This window comes from Lissotriton helveticus, chromosome 11, assembly GCF_964261635.1.
Source record: "Lissotriton helveticus chromosome 11, aLisHel1.1, whole genome shotgun sequence".
Taxonomy (NCBI): Eukaryota; Metazoa; Chordata; class Amphibia; order Caudata; family Salamandridae; genus Lissotriton; species Lissotriton helveticus.
Window position 1 is genome coordinate 401,635,945 of NC_136072.1, and position 20,212 is coordinate 401,656,156.

Consider the following 20,212-nt stretch of genomic DNA (forward strand, 5'->3'; position numbering starts at 1 on the left):
AATCACCTGGTCCACATGAAGAATGTTTTGGAGGCTCTGCAGAAAGCAGGCCTGACTATCAAGGCTACTAAGTGCCAGATAGGGCAAAGTAATGCCTCCCATTGGCTGAAGCATGTATTACGCCACCCATGAGAGGCCATGCAAAATGGAACTACAGGCCTGCCTTTGCAGCCTGTGTAAGTTGGGGAATGCACCACTTAAGATATAGGTTTACTATATCTAAGGGTCACTGCACTTACAACCTATAAGTCCCCCCTCTAGCAGGCCTTTAAAGTCCTGGAGGCAGGGTGCTTGGTTCTAAGTGAGAGGGTGCCACTGCATGAGCAGAACACCCCTGCAGCCTACGGAGTCCATTCTCCCGGGCTGTCAGTGAGGCAGCCATATACGACATATAGAGAGGCATTATACGACCACGTGATGACCAACCCTAAAACAGCTGAAACAAACCCTATTGTGTTTGGTGTCAAACATGTTGGAATCATACCCCCATACCAGTAACCGATGTGGGAGGAATGATTCCACCCCTCAGAAGCAAGCTTCGTTGGGTCCCTAGTGTTCCTGGTACCAGCCTTCTAGTCCCGGGCACCACAATGTGGTTGCTGCCGACCTGAGACACATTTCTGCCCTCCTGCTGCTGAGTCAAGCTCGAGCAAGGTAAGGCTGTACAATAGGCATCCTGTCACAGAGGATTTAGTGTATTATGGCTGGGTGGGTGCATTTGCCAGTGACTGAAAGTCTGCATGAGGGGCACATTTTTGTGTTCCTGTGCATAGTCCAGTTCAAACCAGTCCTGGGAGCCGTTGGATCCTGCTCTGGCAGGAAACTGGACAAAGGGCATGGGAGTTACCTCCCCACTGTCCAAACCCTCACCTGGGAGGGCCTCCTGAATCTGTCCGACCCTCTCCCGTTGGTACAAAAGAGCTTACCTGGCTGTAGGACCCTAGATTCGACGTGGAAAAGTTTCTGAACTAGAAATCACTAAACTTCAACCGTCTGGGCGCTCTGGACTTCGCTAGACTTCGTTTGGACCGACTTCATCTCTCTCTCAGTCTGAAGCATCCTCTCTGCCTGTGCACCATACAGGATCCGTGCAGGACCTGTGGAGCATCAAGGACAACTGAAGATATCTCCCTTGGAGTGAAGGAGTCATTCCCCTGCATTCGCAGGCACCACAACACTGCTGTACGGTCTGCTGACCCTGAGCTCCTACAGACTCTGAAGGCTTCGGCAACACAGGAGGTGGGTTTCTACGTCCCTCGAGGTCCGAGCTGCCCTCTCACCAAGTTTGAGGTCATTATCCTTCGTGGGGGCTACAATACAGGAACCATTGTGCACTGCATACATTTGCAAGTGCATATGTTTGGTTTGTTGGCGTTTCCCAAACAAGTGCATTGGTCTCCGAGTAGCCCCAACCTCTAGCACCATTTCCTACCAAGAACTTTGGCCTCCTCACACCGAGTGCTCCGTGTCCTGTTGTTAGGTGAAATCGCTCGAGGTCCTCTCTCAACTCCGGTGGCTCAGGCTCTCAGATTTTCTACCGCACGTCATGTGAAGGGAGTCTCCCTGAGCTCTGCTCAGTTTTCTTCTTACTTTGGTTGGTTTTTACCTTCTAAAGATGTCTACTTCTAAATCCTTTTTAGGGCTTGTGATTCCTGTGGAAAGCTAAGGCTGTTTAAGGAGGATCCTCACAAAAAATGCATATATTGTCTGTATCCAGATCATGAGGTGAAGGAGTGTAAAATTTGCAGAACCTTTCCTCAGAAAACCCTCAGGGACAGAGAGGGTCGTCTTCTCCTGTGGCTCCAGAAGATAAAGGACCAGGATAACCCCGTTTCTGAGGTAGGGAGCATAGCCTCGGGGTCTTCTATATCCTCTAGGAAGAGGAAAGCTGAGGTTGAGTTAGCTTCTCCTGGGGCAAAGGTGTTGAAGAAAGCCCAATCCTCTCAGGATTCTGGCGTGCCTTCTACTTCAAAAAAGGTTTCTCCACCTGTTAAATCTGGTCCTGATACGCCCTCAAGGAAAACTGGAAAAATCTACATCTTCCAAAGCAGCTTCTCATAAAATTTTACCTCAGACTACACCTTTGACCACTTCAGCGTCAAAGACAGCTTCACCGTCGCCATCTCTTCATGCTGTCACCTCCTCAACATCTACGGTGACTTTCTCCTCACCAAAACCTGCTATGGTGATGTCTACAGCCTCCTCACCGTCGACGTTGGTTCACGTCCAAGTTCAACCCATCTCGTCGACGAAGATAGTACCATCAATCGTCGACGCCCCGCCGTGGACGAGGATCCTGAAGGTACCGTCGACGAGTACTCCCTCGTCGACACATGCGTCGACGAATATCTTGGCGTCGACGAAAATAGTCCTACCGTCGACGGCATCCTCGTTGACGAAGATTACTTTACCGTCGACGACATTACCGTCGACGAAAAATATACGTTCGTCGACGACATCCTCGTCGACGAAAAATGCACTCCCGTCGACGACCTCCTCGTCGACGAAAAAGACGCTCCCGTCAACGACGCCATCGTCGATGAAGAAGACACCCACGTCGACGACATCATCATTGTCGACGGTAATATTACCGTCGACGGACACACCGTCGACGAAGGTTCTTGCTCCACAGTTGGATACAGGTTTTTTACCGTCGATGGCGGCACCGTCGACGCCCCCACTGTCAACCTGTACGAAAATGCAAGTATGGTCAGCCAAGCCATCCGCAATACTGCTGCCTTCGCCATCTACCACAGCTTCACTTTTAGAAAGGCGTGGTTCATCTTTAACAACTCTATCTCCATTAAAATTGCCAGGAAGGTTGCTAGATTCTGAGGAAGAGGAATCCTATGAAGATGACACTTTCCGTGCAGCCAGAAGCCCATCTGAGCTGCTTATAAAACTCCAGGATGAGGAGCATGAAGAGGAGGAACAATTCCTTGAGCCCTCTGGTCGGGCTCCTGTGTCTGCGCCTACCACGCCAATGCCACTGGATCTCTTGCATAATCTCCAATATATGTTAAGTGATTATTATCGCCGATTTCCTCCATCAGAATCAGGTGATTCTCACTACTCTACACCTGTGCCAAGGCCATCTAAGACAACACTGAGACCTCCAAGACCAGCTTTTCCGCTGCCAACTACGGAGACACAACCTGCAATACCTCCTTCGCCAGTGCCATCTCATCATACGCAGGGTGATAATACTTCGGAGGAGGAACGAGAAGAAGGCGAAGTGGACAACCAGTCAGTATCGTCGGAGTGGGATGAGTATCAAGCACAAACTCCTTCTCCAGCTGGCCCACCTACAGCGGATTCCCTGCCGGTAGACATTGCGACGTTCCACCAAATCATGGAAAGGGCAACAAAAAGGTTCCTCATCACAATGGAGGCTAAACAGGATGAGTGCTTCCTATATGATTTTAAAGATTTACCACAAAGACAAGTCAAGACCATCCCAATAATTGATTTTATCTGGAAGGTGGGCCTAAAGATAATGGCTATGCCAAACTCTCTACCTGCAGTTCTACCTCGGGTAGATAAGAAATATAAGGCGCCTACCAAGTCACCGGCATGCCTTATTGGCCAGGCTAAAACGGACTCAGTGGTTACCCAGGCGGCTCAGAGGAGAGCTAAGAATCCAGCTACACAGGTCACTGCTCCCCCGGATAGAGAGGGAAGACGCCTCGACTCAATAGGAAAGAAAGTCTCAACTATTGCGGCAACTACTGTCCGTGCCGCGAACTCCTTTGCAATACTTGGGAGATAAGACAGGCAGATGTGGTCGGACATATCGCCTTACATTGAAAAGCTTTCAGAGCCTGATAGAGCTGAAGCCAGAAAGATTTTACAAGAGGGAGAATGTGTTTCATCTGAAATTATTGATGCAGCAGTGGACGTGGCAGCCACAGGTTTCAGACAGCTGGCGGGTGCAGCTGTTCTGAGGAGACAGGGATGGCTAAAATCTACATCCTTTCGCCTGGAGGTTCAGTCTAAGATCATGGACATGGCCTATGATGGAGAGTTCCTTTTTGGGCAACATGTGGATGAGGCTTTACAAGCCATAAAGAAAGACACGGAGACTGCACGATCGCTGGGATCTCTTCAATTCCGTACGTCTTCCTTTCGTGGAGCAAGAGGAAGAGGTAATTTCTCTAACAGAGGAGGTTATTCACAACAGCGTTCCTACAACAACTCACAAGGTAACCAAAGATACCAACCATACCGACAACAAACTTATGGTCAAAGGAGAGGCAATTACTCCCAGTCAAGAGGAAAAATCTCTTATCGAGGAAGAGACAACAACAAGAGCAAGTGAGAAATACATCCTGCCACCACTTCTCCCCAACCTGAAGCAAATTGGAGGAAGAATATCCCTATACTTCTCAAATTGGTCCAACATTACTACGGACAGATGGGTCCTGGACGTGGTATCCAGGGGTCACATTCTAGAATTCGTCACAGCCCCTCCAAATTCTCCCCTAAAAGGCCCACCACCAGCTCATCTCAAGGAGCTGTTCTCCCAAATACATTCCATGACTCAGAAAGGAGCAATCAAAAGGGTACCTCAACATCAGAGAGGGAAAGGATTTTATTCGAGATTTTTCCTGATTCGCAAGAAGTCGGGGGAATGGCGCCCCATCCTCGACCTGCGTGCCCTCAACAAATACCTCAAAAAATTATCCTTCCGGATGTTAACACTTCAAGAAATCCTCCAATTTCTTTCAGAAGGGGATTGCATGGCAACACTCGACCTTCAGGACGCATACTGTTGGGATACGGGGGGGGCGGGTGCCTTCTGCTTAGTTTACCCGTTTTCCGGCTTCTTTATGCGTACCAAGTGCATGCTTGAATTCATGGACGCTCCCTTGGGCTCGCTTTAAATGGGCCTGCCTCCTTGAAACCGGTGCTTGGTTTCTATGATGGTCCCTTGCCTTGGGACTTCCTGTTCCTGTTTCCTTACCTTGTTCCTTCCTTGAGTGAGGTCGACGGCTGTTGATCTCTGTGGGCTGTGTTCCTGACATCCCCCTCTTTGCTTCCCTTTCTTTTGTTCTCTTGGGCTCTTGGTTTTGTAGAACTGGGGACGCCAGGGGACACGCGGCGGCGTAGTCCATCAAGAGCTTGGCGTCTTGACTTCCGGGTCTTTTGTAGACCGGCCGCCTTGTTATGTATCATTTGGGCGGTTTCACGAAGGGGCTGAATTATGGCCGTTTTTTGTGCTACCTTCGTGTATTTTAGAACACAATGGTTTTTTTTGGTGCTTTCCTAGCCTTGTGGACACCTTTTTCCCCCACCTACCTTCCCTATTTTGTCCTTTATCTTGTTCATGCCACCCCTTGGTTCCTCTCATTGCCTTTCCGAGGGTGTGTGCTTGGTCTGGGTTACCAAGTGGAGCTTTTCAACCAGGAAGACGATATTTCCCCTGTGTTGTCTGAGCAACTCCTGAGCTTGACCAGGGTAAGCTGGGAATTTGGTGGGTTCTTGTGTGCACTTGGTTCGTAGCAGGGAGGGTCTGGTGTGTCTAATCTTGTTTCCCTTTTGTGTTTGAAGGTCCCGGCTGGGGTCGAGTAGTCTGCTTCAGGGGGATTCGAGGAGACACGCTGCAGTACCCAGAACCTTGTGTTTCCCTGTTTTGTTTGCCCACCCTCTCCCTGCGTCGTGGTTTCCCATCACCTTGAGCTATACGTGTGGGTGTTGGGGAGCTACGGTGGGGGTAGGGGATTGGGACATTCTTCACTCCTGTGGTGTTGGGCCGGTTGGCAGGTGGAACACATATTTCCATGTGCCCATTTTTCCCAGACACCAGAAGTTCTTACTGTTCAGAGTGGCTGGCAGGGATTTTCAGTTCAAAGTTCTCCCCTTTGGACTACGTTCAGCCCCCAGAGTTTTTACAAAGATGTTAGCTCCTGTTGCGGCCCACCTGCGATTGGAAGGAATTCAAATGTATCCATATTTGGACGACTGCCTTATCAAGGCCAGTTCTTTCGTCACAGCAAGAACTCACGTTCAAAGATGTTTGTCACTACTTCAGAGCCTGGGTTTCTCAGTGAATTTCGAGAAGTCTCATCTGACTCCATCCCAAAGAAAGTCTTTCTTGGGAGCGACGCTGGACACGAAGCTCGCCCAAGTTTTCATTTAAAGAGAAAGGCAGTTAAAGATTCACAAGATGGCTTCTACATTACTAACAAGAAAGTGCGTTTCTGTTCGCAAGTTCAAGTCTTTCCTAGGGATGATCTCGTCCTGTATTCCTCTCATCCCCAACTGTCGCCTAAGGATGAGGCCTTTGCAAGAGGAACTCAGTCTTCAGTGAGTACAGGTAGTAGGATCATTCGAAGACGTTATCAACATAACCCCTCGGATGATGAACTCCATTCAATGGTGGATGCAAAAGTGCAACCTACAGGTGGGATGTGCATTCCTGACAGAGGTGCCCAGATTCATCGTGACCACAGATGCTTCTCTGGAGGGCTGGGGCGCCCACCTCCAGGGAATGGCAATCAGTGGCAAATGGAAAATACAGCAGAAAAAGTGGCACATAAACCTCCTAGAGTTACGAGCCATTTTTCTCGCCCTGAAATCCTTTCAAGCAATTTTAGAGGGTTCCACGGTTCTAATTTGAACAGACAACACAACCAGCATGCATTACCTGAACAAACAGGGAGGCACAAGCTCGGCCCGATTATCCCATCAGGCACAAGAGATTTGGAATTGGGCCCTGGATCACAACATCAATCTGTCGGCGGTCCAGGTCCCAGGGGTTGCCAATGTGCTAGCGGACTCCCTCAGCAGGTCTACTGCATGCAATCACGAATGGGAGTTACATCAGCCTACCCTGGATCAAATATTCCAAGAGTGGGGTCACCCCGACCTGAATTTGTTTGCGACAAGTCAGAACCGGAAATGCCCACGCTTTGCAAGCTGGATTCCCCACAGGAACTCATGCGGGGATGCCCTTTCGATGAACTGGTGTCGGATATTTGCATACGCCTTTCCGCCGATTCCTTTAATTCCCAAGGTCATCAGGAAGATGAGGAGACAACCATGTCGTTTAATCCTGATTGCTCCAAGGTGGCCCCGACAATATTGGTTCACCGAGCTTCTCCTCCTCTCGGAGTGCAGGCCAATACAGCTGCCTCGAATACCGAATCTCCTGACAATTCAAGAGGGCCAAGTATAACATCCGGACCCAGTTACTTTGAAATTATCAGGTTGGCTCCTCAACACAATGAATTCGCCCACTTAGACATTCCTCAAGATTGTCAATAAGTCCTCGCTAATGCTAGGGAGCCATCAACGATTAAGACCTACAAACTCAAATAGAAGCGTTTCTGTGCCTGGTGTCAAGCTGTTAATCTGCATCCCATTCATGCTAGACCAGAACAAATCTTGCCTTTCTTTCTGCATTTGGCTAGATCGGGTTTAGCACATTCTACCCTTAAGCTATTTCTGGCAGCCATTTCCAGATTTCGTCAGGACGGATCGAACTCTCTGTTTTCTTCAAGAATAATCCAGCAATTCTTTAAAGGTTTTTTTCGTATGTTCCCTCCAATTCGACGACCACCTCCATCTTGGCACTTGAATGTGGTGCTAGCCCAACTCATGCGTCACCTCTTTGAACCTATCCATAAGATTGATCTCAAGTGTCTTACTTGGAAGGTCTCTTTGCTTTTGGCTTTAACATCAGCTAGAAGGGTCAGTGACATTCAGGCATTCACATCAAAACCACCTTTCTTGCAATTTACCTCAGATTCGGTGGTGCTACGTACCAATCCTAGGTACATGCCCAAGGTTCCATCGGATTTTCACCTAAATGAGCCGGTGATCCTCAAGACATTTTTTCCAAATCCACAATCACCGGCTGAAAGAGCTTTACACTCTTTAGACATCAGAAGATGTCTCAGATTCTACCTTCAAAGAACGGCAACTGTTCGCAAGGCAGACCAACTGTTTGTGGCCTATGGAAGACTGCGCCAAGGATGCGCGGTATCCAAGCAGACTATAGCCAGATGGGTCTCTTCAGCAATTGGAATCCCTTGCAGTCCTTACCAAGAGCGCATTCTACAAGGGCGGTATCCTCTTCCACCGCTCTATTCGCTGGTGTGCCTCTTCTTAAGATCTGCAGAGCGGCAACGTGGTGCAGCAGGCACACTTTTACAAGACACTACTGTCTGGACTCAGCAAGTGATGCAGGTTCTTCGGTGGGAAGAGCAGTTCTTCGCTATCTTTTCAAATAAGGTGAGCCTTTGTTCTCCCTCCTCCTCTATGCTCTTGTTTAGACGCTTCTAACATGTTATTGGTTATTGCCTTGCATGCATATCTGCTGTATACGGTAAGCGTCTTACGAGCATGTTGTTTTTTCTTGTACTGCTATCTACTCTGATTCAGGCATGTGAATCTATGAAAGACACCCCAATACTGGAGAAGAACAATAGTTACTTACCTGTAATCTGTGGTTCTCCAGTATTGGTGTCTTTCATAGATTCACATGCTAAGCGCCCACCTCCCCTCAGAGGCTCTCTCAGGCAATTACTTGGTTCCACTCCTGTGCGAGAAAATCTGAGAGCCTGAGCCTCTGAGGAGAACATTCTGGTGGGTGCTGTCGCCTGATTGGCTGCAGTTTGGACTAAAAAAATGACTAGGATAGTCATGAGTGTGGAAGTTCTGTACACTTTAGCTTAGGGCTACTTTACTTCCTGGTTTGTTATTACCACGGTTTTGGTTTTTCTATATGTACCGTGGGACTCCCACTCCGACGACGGGGAATGATTCAGGCATGTGAATCTATGAAAGACACCAATACTGGAGAACCACAGATTACAGGTAAGTAACTATTGTTCATTTTTATTGATGCCTGAAAGCTGGACGTACAACGAACTCTGCGGGTATTTTGAAATGGTAAGTTATTGCTCAGCTAATCGAGATAAACGAGCTGGGCATGGACTGCTGCCCCCAGACAGCCTTGGTGGACGAAACTTTGTACACTGGTAAGCATGCATGCTTACGTTGCGTGCTGCGTCTCTGTTATCTGTTGCTGAGCGGGCGGAGATTCACCAGTGGATTATCAGACGATGTGGTTGTCTTTTCCCACTGGGAGGTGAGAGTTGATGTGACTACACTTTCATGTTAAGTTGGCCAACGATCTTTAAAGGTGGGTCATTACTGATGCTTACATATATATTTTTAGGATTCAATTTCCATTGTAAATTGGAATTTGCAAGGAGTGCATTGGCCGCTCCGTGGTGACCCAATAGGCCCATAGATTCCTAGCGCTCTTACCGGCCTCGAAGTTCCACAGCCTCATCCCTTGTTGGGAGGTGAGTCGATTGAGAACATATTGGGGATAACTTTCCTTATTCTACCAAACACAGTCACTGAGTGATACATGTTTTCACATAGGAGTTGCTCATCACGAAGGACTTCCTTATAACAAACACCTTAATTTTGCATACAAGATCCAGGAGATTGCCAGGTGATCCATTCTATTAATTTCTGTTTGTCTCCAGGTGAGTCAGTATCAATGCAAAATGTTTCAATAATGTAAACATGTTGGTATCTTCACACATGCTTTATAATAAGATTTTATTCTATTACACAAGCTATATTATATTTTACAAAAAAAGAGATGGCGCCTGGGGAAAAAATAAGCAGGCAGGATGACAGGGGAATAAAGAACAAAGAAAGTGTTATCCTGTCTGCAAAATACTTTAAATAACGGAGAAAAACTCCTCTCACTGAAGTGCTCAGACGAGTCACAAACATGAGCCTAGTGGAGGTTCCGCTCACAAAAATGACTATTAATAAAGATGCACAGAATTAGTTCAAATGGTATAAATTTGCATTGGATCCCAAAACATCAACTTAAATTGCATTTCTTATCTATTACTTTTATTCATGTCAAAACGATCAAACTAAACATATTAAGATAGACTTGCGGTGATGAAGAAGCCATACAGCAAATAAGCTGGTCAAAAGAAAAATGTAAAAAACACTTCTGATCTATCAGGCATACCCCATTTATACCACAAACAGTCAACACATCTTAAAAACAACACTGAGAAATAAACTCCTTTAGAGAGACCATCCTCAATTTAACATAACCGATCTACTTATATACAGTTATATATCACGTTGGAATAGTCTCAATATCTTACGTTAATATAAAAAACTAGAAAACAGTTACTGACAGGGAAGCTGTTAAATCACAGGGAAAAGATAAACCTACACAGTCAACACTTCAGACATTGTCTGTGGAAGATAGGCTTTTTTGTTAAAAAATTTATTATTTTAGAACTATGTTGAGAAATCATTCTGTTTTTACTGCTATTCAGTAAGCCACTTGATTTCACCAATTGCACTGCAAGAGCACGTTTTCATATCACATTAGAAACAGCCCTTCTTTGTTTGTTTCATGTAATTTTGATGTAATAAGATTGAATATACGAAAGAAACGTGAAACCAGACCCATGTGTGTTTGTAGTGATTTATTTGTGTAAAGGAGAGGGATACATTTCCTCCAGTGGTAATGACAACAAATGAACATGTAAAAAAAAAATTGTTCTCCCCAAAATAACCTATCGTTTATATACACTGTTACATACGGTACCCCATTGTTGATTAATTATTTAAAATAGCACTATCAAAGCAGTCCCACTAGTGTATGTTATTTAAATGTAAGATTTTTTTGGGCCACATAAAATAAACATGTATAGGTGGCAACAGATTTTCTATTTATTTATTTATTTTACTTTTATTTTTGTGGCATAAGCATGCTATAAAAAAAATAACCTTTATACCACCTTGCCAAGCACTGACCATATATGCCAGTGCTTATTTCTGAATTATTTACTCTTCCTATCAAACTTCTTGAAAATTATGATGAACATTTTAATGGTATTATCTGGCATCTATATCCTGATTCTCTGTCCATTTTGCCGACATTCACCGTTACATCTGTTCTCGTTACATTAAATGAAACGCATTCACCATTGCATCTGTTGTCATTACATTATATGAAGTGATACCAATTTCAATGGGGAAAACAACATCCGAAAAAACTTGCATTACACATTTTCCTTTCATAATGTATTCAACTAGCAGAAAGTTGTTTCTTGCTTTCCCCACATGACTGCACTTATTCATCATACCCTTCTAGCAATTTGACCTCAGGGATTTCTCGACAGAATTCCAAATTCAAAGATGGGCCCCCGAATTAGTTTGCCGATTGACCTCTGTATTACAGTTTAGTTTTTCCAATTCAACTCTATATGAACCTATTGCGCATTTTGTTCCTCAATATTGATAGAATAATAGATGGATAATAGTATATTCTTCATTATTGACTTGAAACAACATCTGCTATTCCAGTATATGACAAGCTTACATGATTCATCAGCTAAATTGCTGGTCTTGGAACCTGTTGACCTGGGTTATGGAGCTAAAGTTATCTCCCGGTACTTCAATTTGGAAACCTGCAAACACTGGCCATATAATGTGTTGATCCATTTGCATATTCACAAGCAAACCTCAAATCACAGCCTGGTTTCTGTAATCCAGTCTGAATTTATCCCTTACACCATACTGTTTTATGTTTTAAGGACACAATTTTGAGGCCCTCCTACTATAATGTGAAAATTCTCTGTAGATCTCTCCATTGTCCTCACTAATTTCTCATGTCTCCACCAGCGCAACTTCAAGTTGTTCATCCGGTTCCTGTAGTGAAAGCACATACTTATGATGTCTGAATCCATACTTGCAGAACCACAGAATTTTAGGCACTTCTGTACATGCTTTTAGTAATGGTGCTATCCATGTTGCAGTAGTAGTGGTGGTTGATTGCTCTCTGAATTTTGTATTTTGCAGGTAGGAGTCAGTCACAGCCACCCACACCAAAAGAGGATAAGGTTCAAGATATTAAATTAAAGCCTCACTCCCCAAAGCGCCCCAAACCTTCACCACGCAGTAAAGTTCCCAGCCCATCCAACACCACCCGAATTCTCACTCCTTCTACGACTCGCCCCAGGTAAGAACCTTAACTTTGTTTACAAATTAATCAAGTTATTTCTTACCATTGGTTGGTTTTACTGTCACTGTTGTTTAGCTGCTTCTTATTCCTGTCCTAGCTTGACAATCTTGTGCTTTCTTTCCAAAAGAGCTTAGCTTCTTTACAGTCTCTTTGGTTGTCTGGTTTATATTTCTGATGGATACATCTGCCAGTGGATTCCTCACCTTGTAAATATCCCCCTGCGTCAGCAACGGTCGGAAAATTCTTTGCAGCTCGCCGGCATGGACGACATCACAGGAACGCACAACATCGCGCGCGGCTCCGCTGACATCACCGACTCCAAAATAGGCCTACGCCGGCGTGATGACATCAGTTCGCTTTTTTCCGCGTCATCGATGCTAACGGTTTCGGGGAACCTCTGTAGCTGTTGGTAACTTTGTTACTGTTTTTCTCTGTTTGGCTTCTTGCTTCTTTGTTTCTCGCTGAGGATGTCGTCTAAGAAGACCGGGTTCAAGCCTTGTGGGGAGTGCGGCAAGATGATGTCGATTACGGACCCACATGAAGATTGTATCTGGTGCCTGAGTTCGGACCACGATGTCAAAGGCTGTTCTTCGTGTAAGAAGATGAATCCGAAGGCTCTTCGAGAGAGGGAAGCGAAACTTCTGGTGGCGAAGTTGAAAGGTAGAAAAGAGAAGAAGACATCGAGATCACGTTCGAGTAGGGCGAGGTCGAGGTCCCGCACGGCGTCGCCTTCGAAGTCGTCTTCTGGTCATGCTTCGAGGTCAGCGAAGAAAAAGCATGAGAAGCGAAGGCATGGATCTCGTCATCACTCCGGTAAGGACTCGGAGTCCAGGCCGAAGTCGCCTAAGAGGAGGCATAGAGAAGAAGAGGTGTCTCCTGCGCTTGGTGTTCCAGAAGGTGAGGCTTCACCCTTGGAATCGCCGGTGCATTCTCCGGCTCCGGTGTTGGTTCCCTCTACGGCGCCGTCCCCGGCTCGAGAGGAAGAAGAGGCTCCTTTACAAGAGGGCTCGGTGACTCCAGTCAATCCACCTGTGGAAGAGGAGGCGAATCCGGAACCTCTGAGAGGGCATCCTATGGGTTCTTACCCGCCATTCCCAGCTCCAGGTCAAGACCCTACTTCGTTTTTAAACGCGATGTATGGAGTCTACTCGAGAGCTTTGTACCCCTCTGGTGCACCTTCGGGTCCCATGGGTCCTTTGGCATATAGTTTAGGAGTTCCCCACTCCAGCTCCTTTTATGCCATTTATGCCGGCGCAGGCTTCGCCTTGGCATTTCTCGGCGCCGCCGAAGTCGTCGACGCCGATTCCATCTACTCCGGCTCCAACTCGACCTCATGAGCAGCAGCTTGGGCTTCCGGATCCGATCTCGACGCCGGCTCTGGCTCCGTCGGAGTCGGTCACGGATCCGACGGCATGCCTCGTGAAGGAAAGATCGAGGCGGGAAGCTCAGCGTCTTATAGAGGAGCAGAGATATAGAGAGGCTGATGCTGAGATGGAAGAAGGTGAGCTTCAGGAGGACTATTTTGATGATTTGAGGGAAGCTAGTGGCTTAGAGCTTTCCCCTTAATGAGAGCTGTCCTCTGTTTTTGATGCCTCTTCAAAGGACCTTGCACCATACCATGTGGTCATTAAAAAGGCTGCGGCTCTTATAAATTTGACTTTGCCTACAGCTGAATTCAAGGCCAATATATTGACTGAGGTCCTTCATTCCCCATCTTCGGTTGTTGAACCATTGCTTCCTTTTAATGAAGCTTTGACTGAGCCTATATTGGAGGTGTGGAACAGGCCTCTTACAGCTCCTGCAGTGGCTAAGGGTGTTGCAAGGAGGTATAGTTGCAACACCCTTACCCTACAGTTTCTGATGCAGGGGGCCTTGGGGGACGCGTTTCAGTTGAGTTGGGACTCACAGCTCCTTTACGCGTTTCCTCCCATACCCTTGATTCCTCTGGTTCTGAGGAAGATTCGCCAAGACCGGGCCCAAGTTATTTTGATCGCCCCGGATTGGCCAAGAAGGGTGTGGTACACAGATCTTCTCCACCTTTCCTCGTGCCCGCCGCTCCGTCTCCCTCTCAGGGCAGATCTCCTCACTCAGATGGAGGGGCAGGTTCTACACCCCCACCTCCAGACCTTACACCTTCATGCCTGGAGATTGAACGGGGCAACCTGAATTCCTTTTCTCTCCCACATGATGTGGTGGATGTCATTCTATCGGCCAGGCGTCACTCTACCAAGTCAATCTATTCATACAGATGGTTTAAATTTGTGACTTGGTGTGGGGAGAAGTCCATTGACCCTTTGAGGGCTCGTTTGTCAGATATACTTCTATTGGCTCTTTCTTTTGCGCAGCAAGGGTTTGCTGTGGCTACAGTTAAAGGTTATCTTTCGGCTTTGTCGGCTTTTCTCTGCCTGCTGGATCAGCCGTCCTTATTTAAATCTCCTATTGTTTTAAGATTTCTGAAGGGCCTTACAAATACATTTCCCCCTACTCCTTTTATTGTACCTCAATGGGACTTGAATCTGGTGCTTACTTATCTAATGGGTTCCCCTTTCGAACCTTTACATAATTGTCCCTTGAGGTTGTTGTCTTTTAAGACGGTTTTCCTAGTTGCAATTACCTCGGCAAGGAGGGTAAGTGAGCTTCAAGCTCTTATTTCAAAGCCCCCATTCTTGACTATTCATGCTGAACGAATGGTTCTTAGGACCAGGGCTGCTTTTCTGCCCAAGGTGGTAACTCCCTTCCATCTAGGACAGTCTATTACCCTTCCTACCTGCTATCCTCCCCCTCACCCTTCCAAGGAGGAGGAGCGGCTTCACCGTCTGGACTAAGAGGGCGGTGAGCGTTTATCTTGATAGGACAAAGGACTATCGAGTGGATGACCAGCTGTTTGTTGAATTTGCTGGCTGCAGAAAAGGAAGAGCTGTGCACAGGCGCACACTTTCGAGATGGATAATACTATGCATCAAGATCTGCTACGCCCTGGCTGGTAAGGAACCTCCAGAGGGTATAAGAGCCCACTCTACTAGAGCAAAGTCATCAACATCTGCTTTGTCTAGGGGTGTTCCTGTTGAGGACATTTGTAGAGCGGCAACTTGGGCCTCCCTCCACACTTTCGCGAAGCATTACTGCTTGGATACCGAGGTGAGGAGGGACGGCCACTTTGCGCGTTCTGTCCTTCAGGACTTTCTGGTATAGAGGAGTGGACGCCCTCCTCCGGGAGTGGGGACTGCTGTGGGAATCTATTCACAAGGTGAGGAATCCACTGGCAGATGTATCCATCAGAAGAACAAGTTACTTACCTTCGGTAATGCATTTTATGGTAGATACAGTATCTGCCTGTGGATTCCTCACATGCCCACCCGCCTCCCCGTTGTCCACTCTTATATACCTGAATTTTTGGTAATGTTTTTTAATGTATACATGTTATCCTCAAAAGGAATGTGTTCTTGGACATGTTTACTATGTTATATTCACACTATGTGTGATACCTTGACTAGTTTGTACTGTGTATACTGTGTATATTTCTATTGTTGTTGGTCCGTCCGTGTGCCTCGAAGGCACGGAAAAAAGGGCGGAACTGATGTCATCACGCCGGCGTAGGCCTATAATGGAGTCGGTGACGTCAGCGGAGCCGCGCGCAATGTCGTGCGTTCCTGTGACTTCGTCCATGGCGGCGAGCTGCAAAGAATTTTCCGAAAGTTGCTGACGCAGGGGTATATTCACAAGGTGAGGAATCCACAGGCAGATACTGTATCCACCAGAAAAAGCGTTACCGAAGGTAAGTAACTTGTTCGTTTCTGCTGCTTGCTTTTAGGGGGCTACTTTTTGTTTTGTTTAAACACTACATGAGATTCCATGTGTTTTCCAGCTATTCCCCCAAATGGTGCTGTACTTCAGGCTAAAAAAGGTCGGCAAAGGAAATAGGTCTATTAAGCAAGACCTATTGGCTCTGTCAATGCTTGTTGATTACTGGAAACATCCTCAGCTTTTTCACCTACATGGGGCAGTGAATCCTGATCTTGTTTGTTTTTGTTAGAGGATCAGCGAGTTTGAAAAATATGTGTTGTGTTGAATCAAACTTCTTCAAAGACAGAGGCTGTCAGAACCCACTTGGGGGCCCTTTGGGGAAAACAGGCTACTGGGTCTCAGCTGTTGGTGGTGAAGTCATTTGCCTCCGATGTCCCATGGTCCGTCCTACCAAGGCTCTGCAAACATGGCCAAGTGCAACCCCTTCGGCACTTGACTTTCAGTAGTAGTGATGGCGAGCAATCATAGGTCTCTCAGGGAGGTAGTGCTGGGAATTAATCAAGCTCAACTCCATGTAATCAACCAGCAGTGCAATAATTGATTTTCCAGCCCAATGCTTGATTTTTATATAAAGAAAGTAAATGCACTCTAAAAACAAATGATACACAAAAAATAATACACACTACAATGTGCATGTACCATTATACTGGATGTTGGCGTTGTGCCTAGGGTTGAAGGTCCCCTTCCCCTCATCCAACTGTGTAATCTATTATACGGAAGGTGCAGTTCTCTCCCTCTTGTTCAGAGTTTGTGTGACCAGTTTTATGGTCTTACTCCCAGAATGTAAATCTTACCTATGTGAGTCTTTTTCTCCCATCTGTCAAAGTCTGGGCCTTCATCTTCCATTTGGACCCTCTTCTCTCGCTCGGGGAAGATGTAGCCCCAGCTGCGACTTCATCGGCACGCCGGTCCTGCCTGTGAAAGCAACAGCTGCAGAGGCTGGTTGGCAGGTAGGGTCCTGCAACAATGGCAGTCTGGTCATTTGTAGGCACTAGTAATTCATTTGATCTCAGATGTCAGGGGCTGCCGAAGGCACTTATGAGGGCGGAGGTGTACCTCTCACACTACTCATGGCGATAGGGAAGCTGCTTATTCCATACAAGTCTGGTCTGTTCTCACAATAGTGCAGTCTGCTTATGCACATTTCAGGACAGTGTCACTGTATATGTCACTTGCATGGTCACAGCGGCCGGAGCAAGACAGTGCTACAGTCTAGCCTCTTCAGGCAAGAGTTGACTCTCTGATATGGGAGTACACCAGTAACTCTTTCTTGAGGCTTTCTGGGCAGATGGACCCTCTGCACTTCTGCTCGCCCTGGTAGTCGGCACCTCCTGCAGTATTGGCACTCCACTTCCTCCTTCTCATATGCAGGTCAGACTCTAGGCACTTCAGGAGAGAGTTCTTGATTCCAGGTCAGTTTTCTGGTGATGTCCCTTCTCCTCTTGGAAGCTAGCTGTCAGGTAAACACCAGCTCTGGTTGCACAGCATTCCTCTGGGCACTTTGTGGAGCACACCCTTCCTTGGTCAAAGAGAACGTTGAACTGGAATAGCAATTGGACCAGCAGCTCCAACTTTCATACACTTAGGGGAAGTAGATTCTCTGTATGCACTGTCAGAACTGGTTTTGTTTCTGGGTCCTCCGGGCTGTGGCTCACAATTGTACAACGTGCAGGGGACATTCCTGTCCCACCAAATGCAAAGTTTCTATTCTTGACTAAAGGCAAAATCTCCAGAGAGTAACTGCGAATCCTGTGGTACTTGGAAACTTGACTGTTTCCAATTTGTGATCCATATCTTGCCAAAAATAAAATTCTGAAGGATATTTCTAACAGAATCCTAATTTTTTGCATTTCCGAAGGTGCCAGAATGGATCTGTAACTTTTTAACAGCAAGAGCATCCGTGCACCAGCAGGTGGTGCCATCAGACTCTGAGCGACTGGACTCCACCTCCAGAAGTGACGGTGCAGAGCTGCATATAGGTATGACTCCGAGATTTTATTGCTGATCTGGCGCAGCGCTTCCAACTTTGTTGAAGTTTTCCAAGGCCAGATATTTGCTGAAAGACAATGTGGTAGGGGAATATCCCGTCCAAAAATAACAGGCTTCCAGCCATGCCATGACATCAGGAATCAGGTGTCAGTCACTGATCGATCCACACATTATCTGCCTGTGGTGTGTAGGTTCTGGACAGGACTCAAGTTAATGCAATAAATGCTCCCTGATGTACCCAAGGCTGATCAGGAAGCAGGGGGTGAAGTAGTATTTTGCCGAACACAAAAAGTGAAGTAGGTCACATTCCAGGAAGGCAAACTGCTCTAGCTTCAATGTGCTGGACTGCTACCACTCAAGGCGTGGCCAAGTCCAAGCAAGACTCCAGTGGCGTATGAAACTCGAGGGGGCCCTCCTGCAAAGTACATGGAGGGCCCCCCTTACGGCTCACTCAGGAGCTCTCCGGCCAGCATATATTGCTGAGGGGGCCCCCAGAAGCTCTGGCCCCCGCACTGCGGGGGCCTTTGTTATGCCCCTGCATGACTCGTCCCCATTCCACCACTCCTGCTGCTAGGAGAAGTCAAGCATACGGCACACCAAGGGTTCTGAGGCCAGTTCTGGTGCACTACAGGTTTTATTGGAGTGCCCTTGGACCCCATGGAGCCAAGGGTGCCCTCACTTGGGTTGCTTGGTAGTGGGTGCGAACTGACCCAATTGTGCCTCCAGTCCGATCCTTGCTGGTGCATGCCTCCACTACTGTGCCGGAGACCTCATCCATTCCATTTTCTCAGAACCAGCCCGACTCGAGCACTGCCCGCACCAGCTCCGACTCAAACTTCCGTTTCTGATCTGGAACCGTATTAAGCCCTTGCTAGCGCTGTGTCTCACTTTCAAGATTACAAAGACTCAGCCTCCAGCTAAGGATGATCACCAACCTCTGCCGCAAAGCTAATAATATTGTAAGCTTGAAGCCTTGTTCTACGTATGATTCTCACACCGTTCTAGGGGTCCTGGATATTTTGTACAATGAAGAGGACAATGAAGAGGTAGACAGTTTGATCCCACTGCTTACACTGATGCTAGTCTATACTTGGATCTGCAGAATGCCAGTAGCCTTGATACTTCCATGTAGACAGAGATAGACTTTCCATTGGGGCCCCGCACCGAACAGCCTTTGCTATAGTAGTCTGCTGATCAGCAGAAGTGTTTTTTGTGTTCAATAATCTTATTACATTTTAAAAGGCAAATAAATAGTTAAGTATATTACAAAGTGATACAGTTGATGAAAGTCAAGAATATCAATATAGCATGTAGTAATCACAAAAAGTACATAATATCATATGAAGATATGAAGAATTATGTCAATGAACCAAAATGGCCAACAAGTGTATCACTATGATAAAAGAAAAAGAATATGTGTAGTGAGAAAAGAATCAAGAAAAGAGAGAAAGAAGATTAGAAAGAAAAGAAGGGGGAAGGAAAGGAGAGGGAAGGAAAAGGAAGGAAGGATCTAATGTGGTACTACAAATATATGACAATACAATACTTAACTAGACGATACAAAGGGATAGTGATCGACCAACCCTTTCGAAGCCAAATCCATATATGAATCCAGATCTCTCCAGGGATTGCCAGAGATATTAGGGGTAAAATGAGCTTCATCCACCGAAGTATGTGCACTTCTTAAAAAAGAGACCCATGCCCACCAAATATGGTATGATATGGAAGAAAAAGACTTCCATTCCATAAGAATCACCTTAACAGCTACTGTTAATAAAAGATCCAACAATTGTAACTCTAAGGTATCTAGCGGTAGAGGTACTCGGGAAGCCAAAGGGCCCAACATAACCATGGGAAAGGAAAGCTGGAATTGGGATTGAAAGATTAACATAAGATGTTTATGTATTGAATTCCAGTAGGGCTGTAAAAGGGAACACTCATAGAACATGTGTGAAAAATCACCAGCAGTCAGACCACAACTCCAGCAAAGATCATCATCCTTTAGGTTTAGGGAATGTAAACGTACAGGAGTCCAATGAAGAAGATTGATTGAGAAGAATTTAGATTGAATTAAAGAAGGGGCAATTTTATTGTGAAGCGAAAGTTTCCCAATCAACTGCCAAGTCTCTGGAGATATATGTTCAATGAGTTCCTGATCAAAATGACGCAACCACTTTTGTTGGGTAACAGTAGGTAAGTCAGAGGGAGTGGAAGACAAAAATGTATACATTTTTGAAGCGACATGCCCAGATCTAAGCCATAAATGAAACAATGTAATAGTAGGCGAATTGGGCTCCAAAAGTAATTTAGCAAGAGCAACCTTTATTTTGAGAAAAGTATAAAAGTCTAAGTTAGTGAGAGAGTATTGTTGGGCTAAGGAGGGAAAGGGTAAAGGAT

The 20,212-nt window shown here is 46.3% G+C and overlaps 1 protein-coding gene across 5 annotated transcripts in view; it reads left to right on the top strand.

Annotated features, from left to right (window-relative positions):
* DZIP1L (DAZ interacting zinc finger protein 1 like) overlaps positions 1–20,212 on the top strand; it is a 796,975-nt gene that overhangs the window by 674,389 nt on the left and 102,374 nt on the right. For all 5 annotated transcript variants that reach the window (XM_078665844.1, XM_078665841.1, XM_078665843.1 and 2 more), the window contains one exon: positions 11,860–12,019. In XM_078665844.1, coding sequence (XP_078521970.1) covers positions 11,860–12,019 — 160 coding nt within the window. The remainder of the gene's footprint in view (positions 1–11,859; positions 12,020–20,212) is intronic.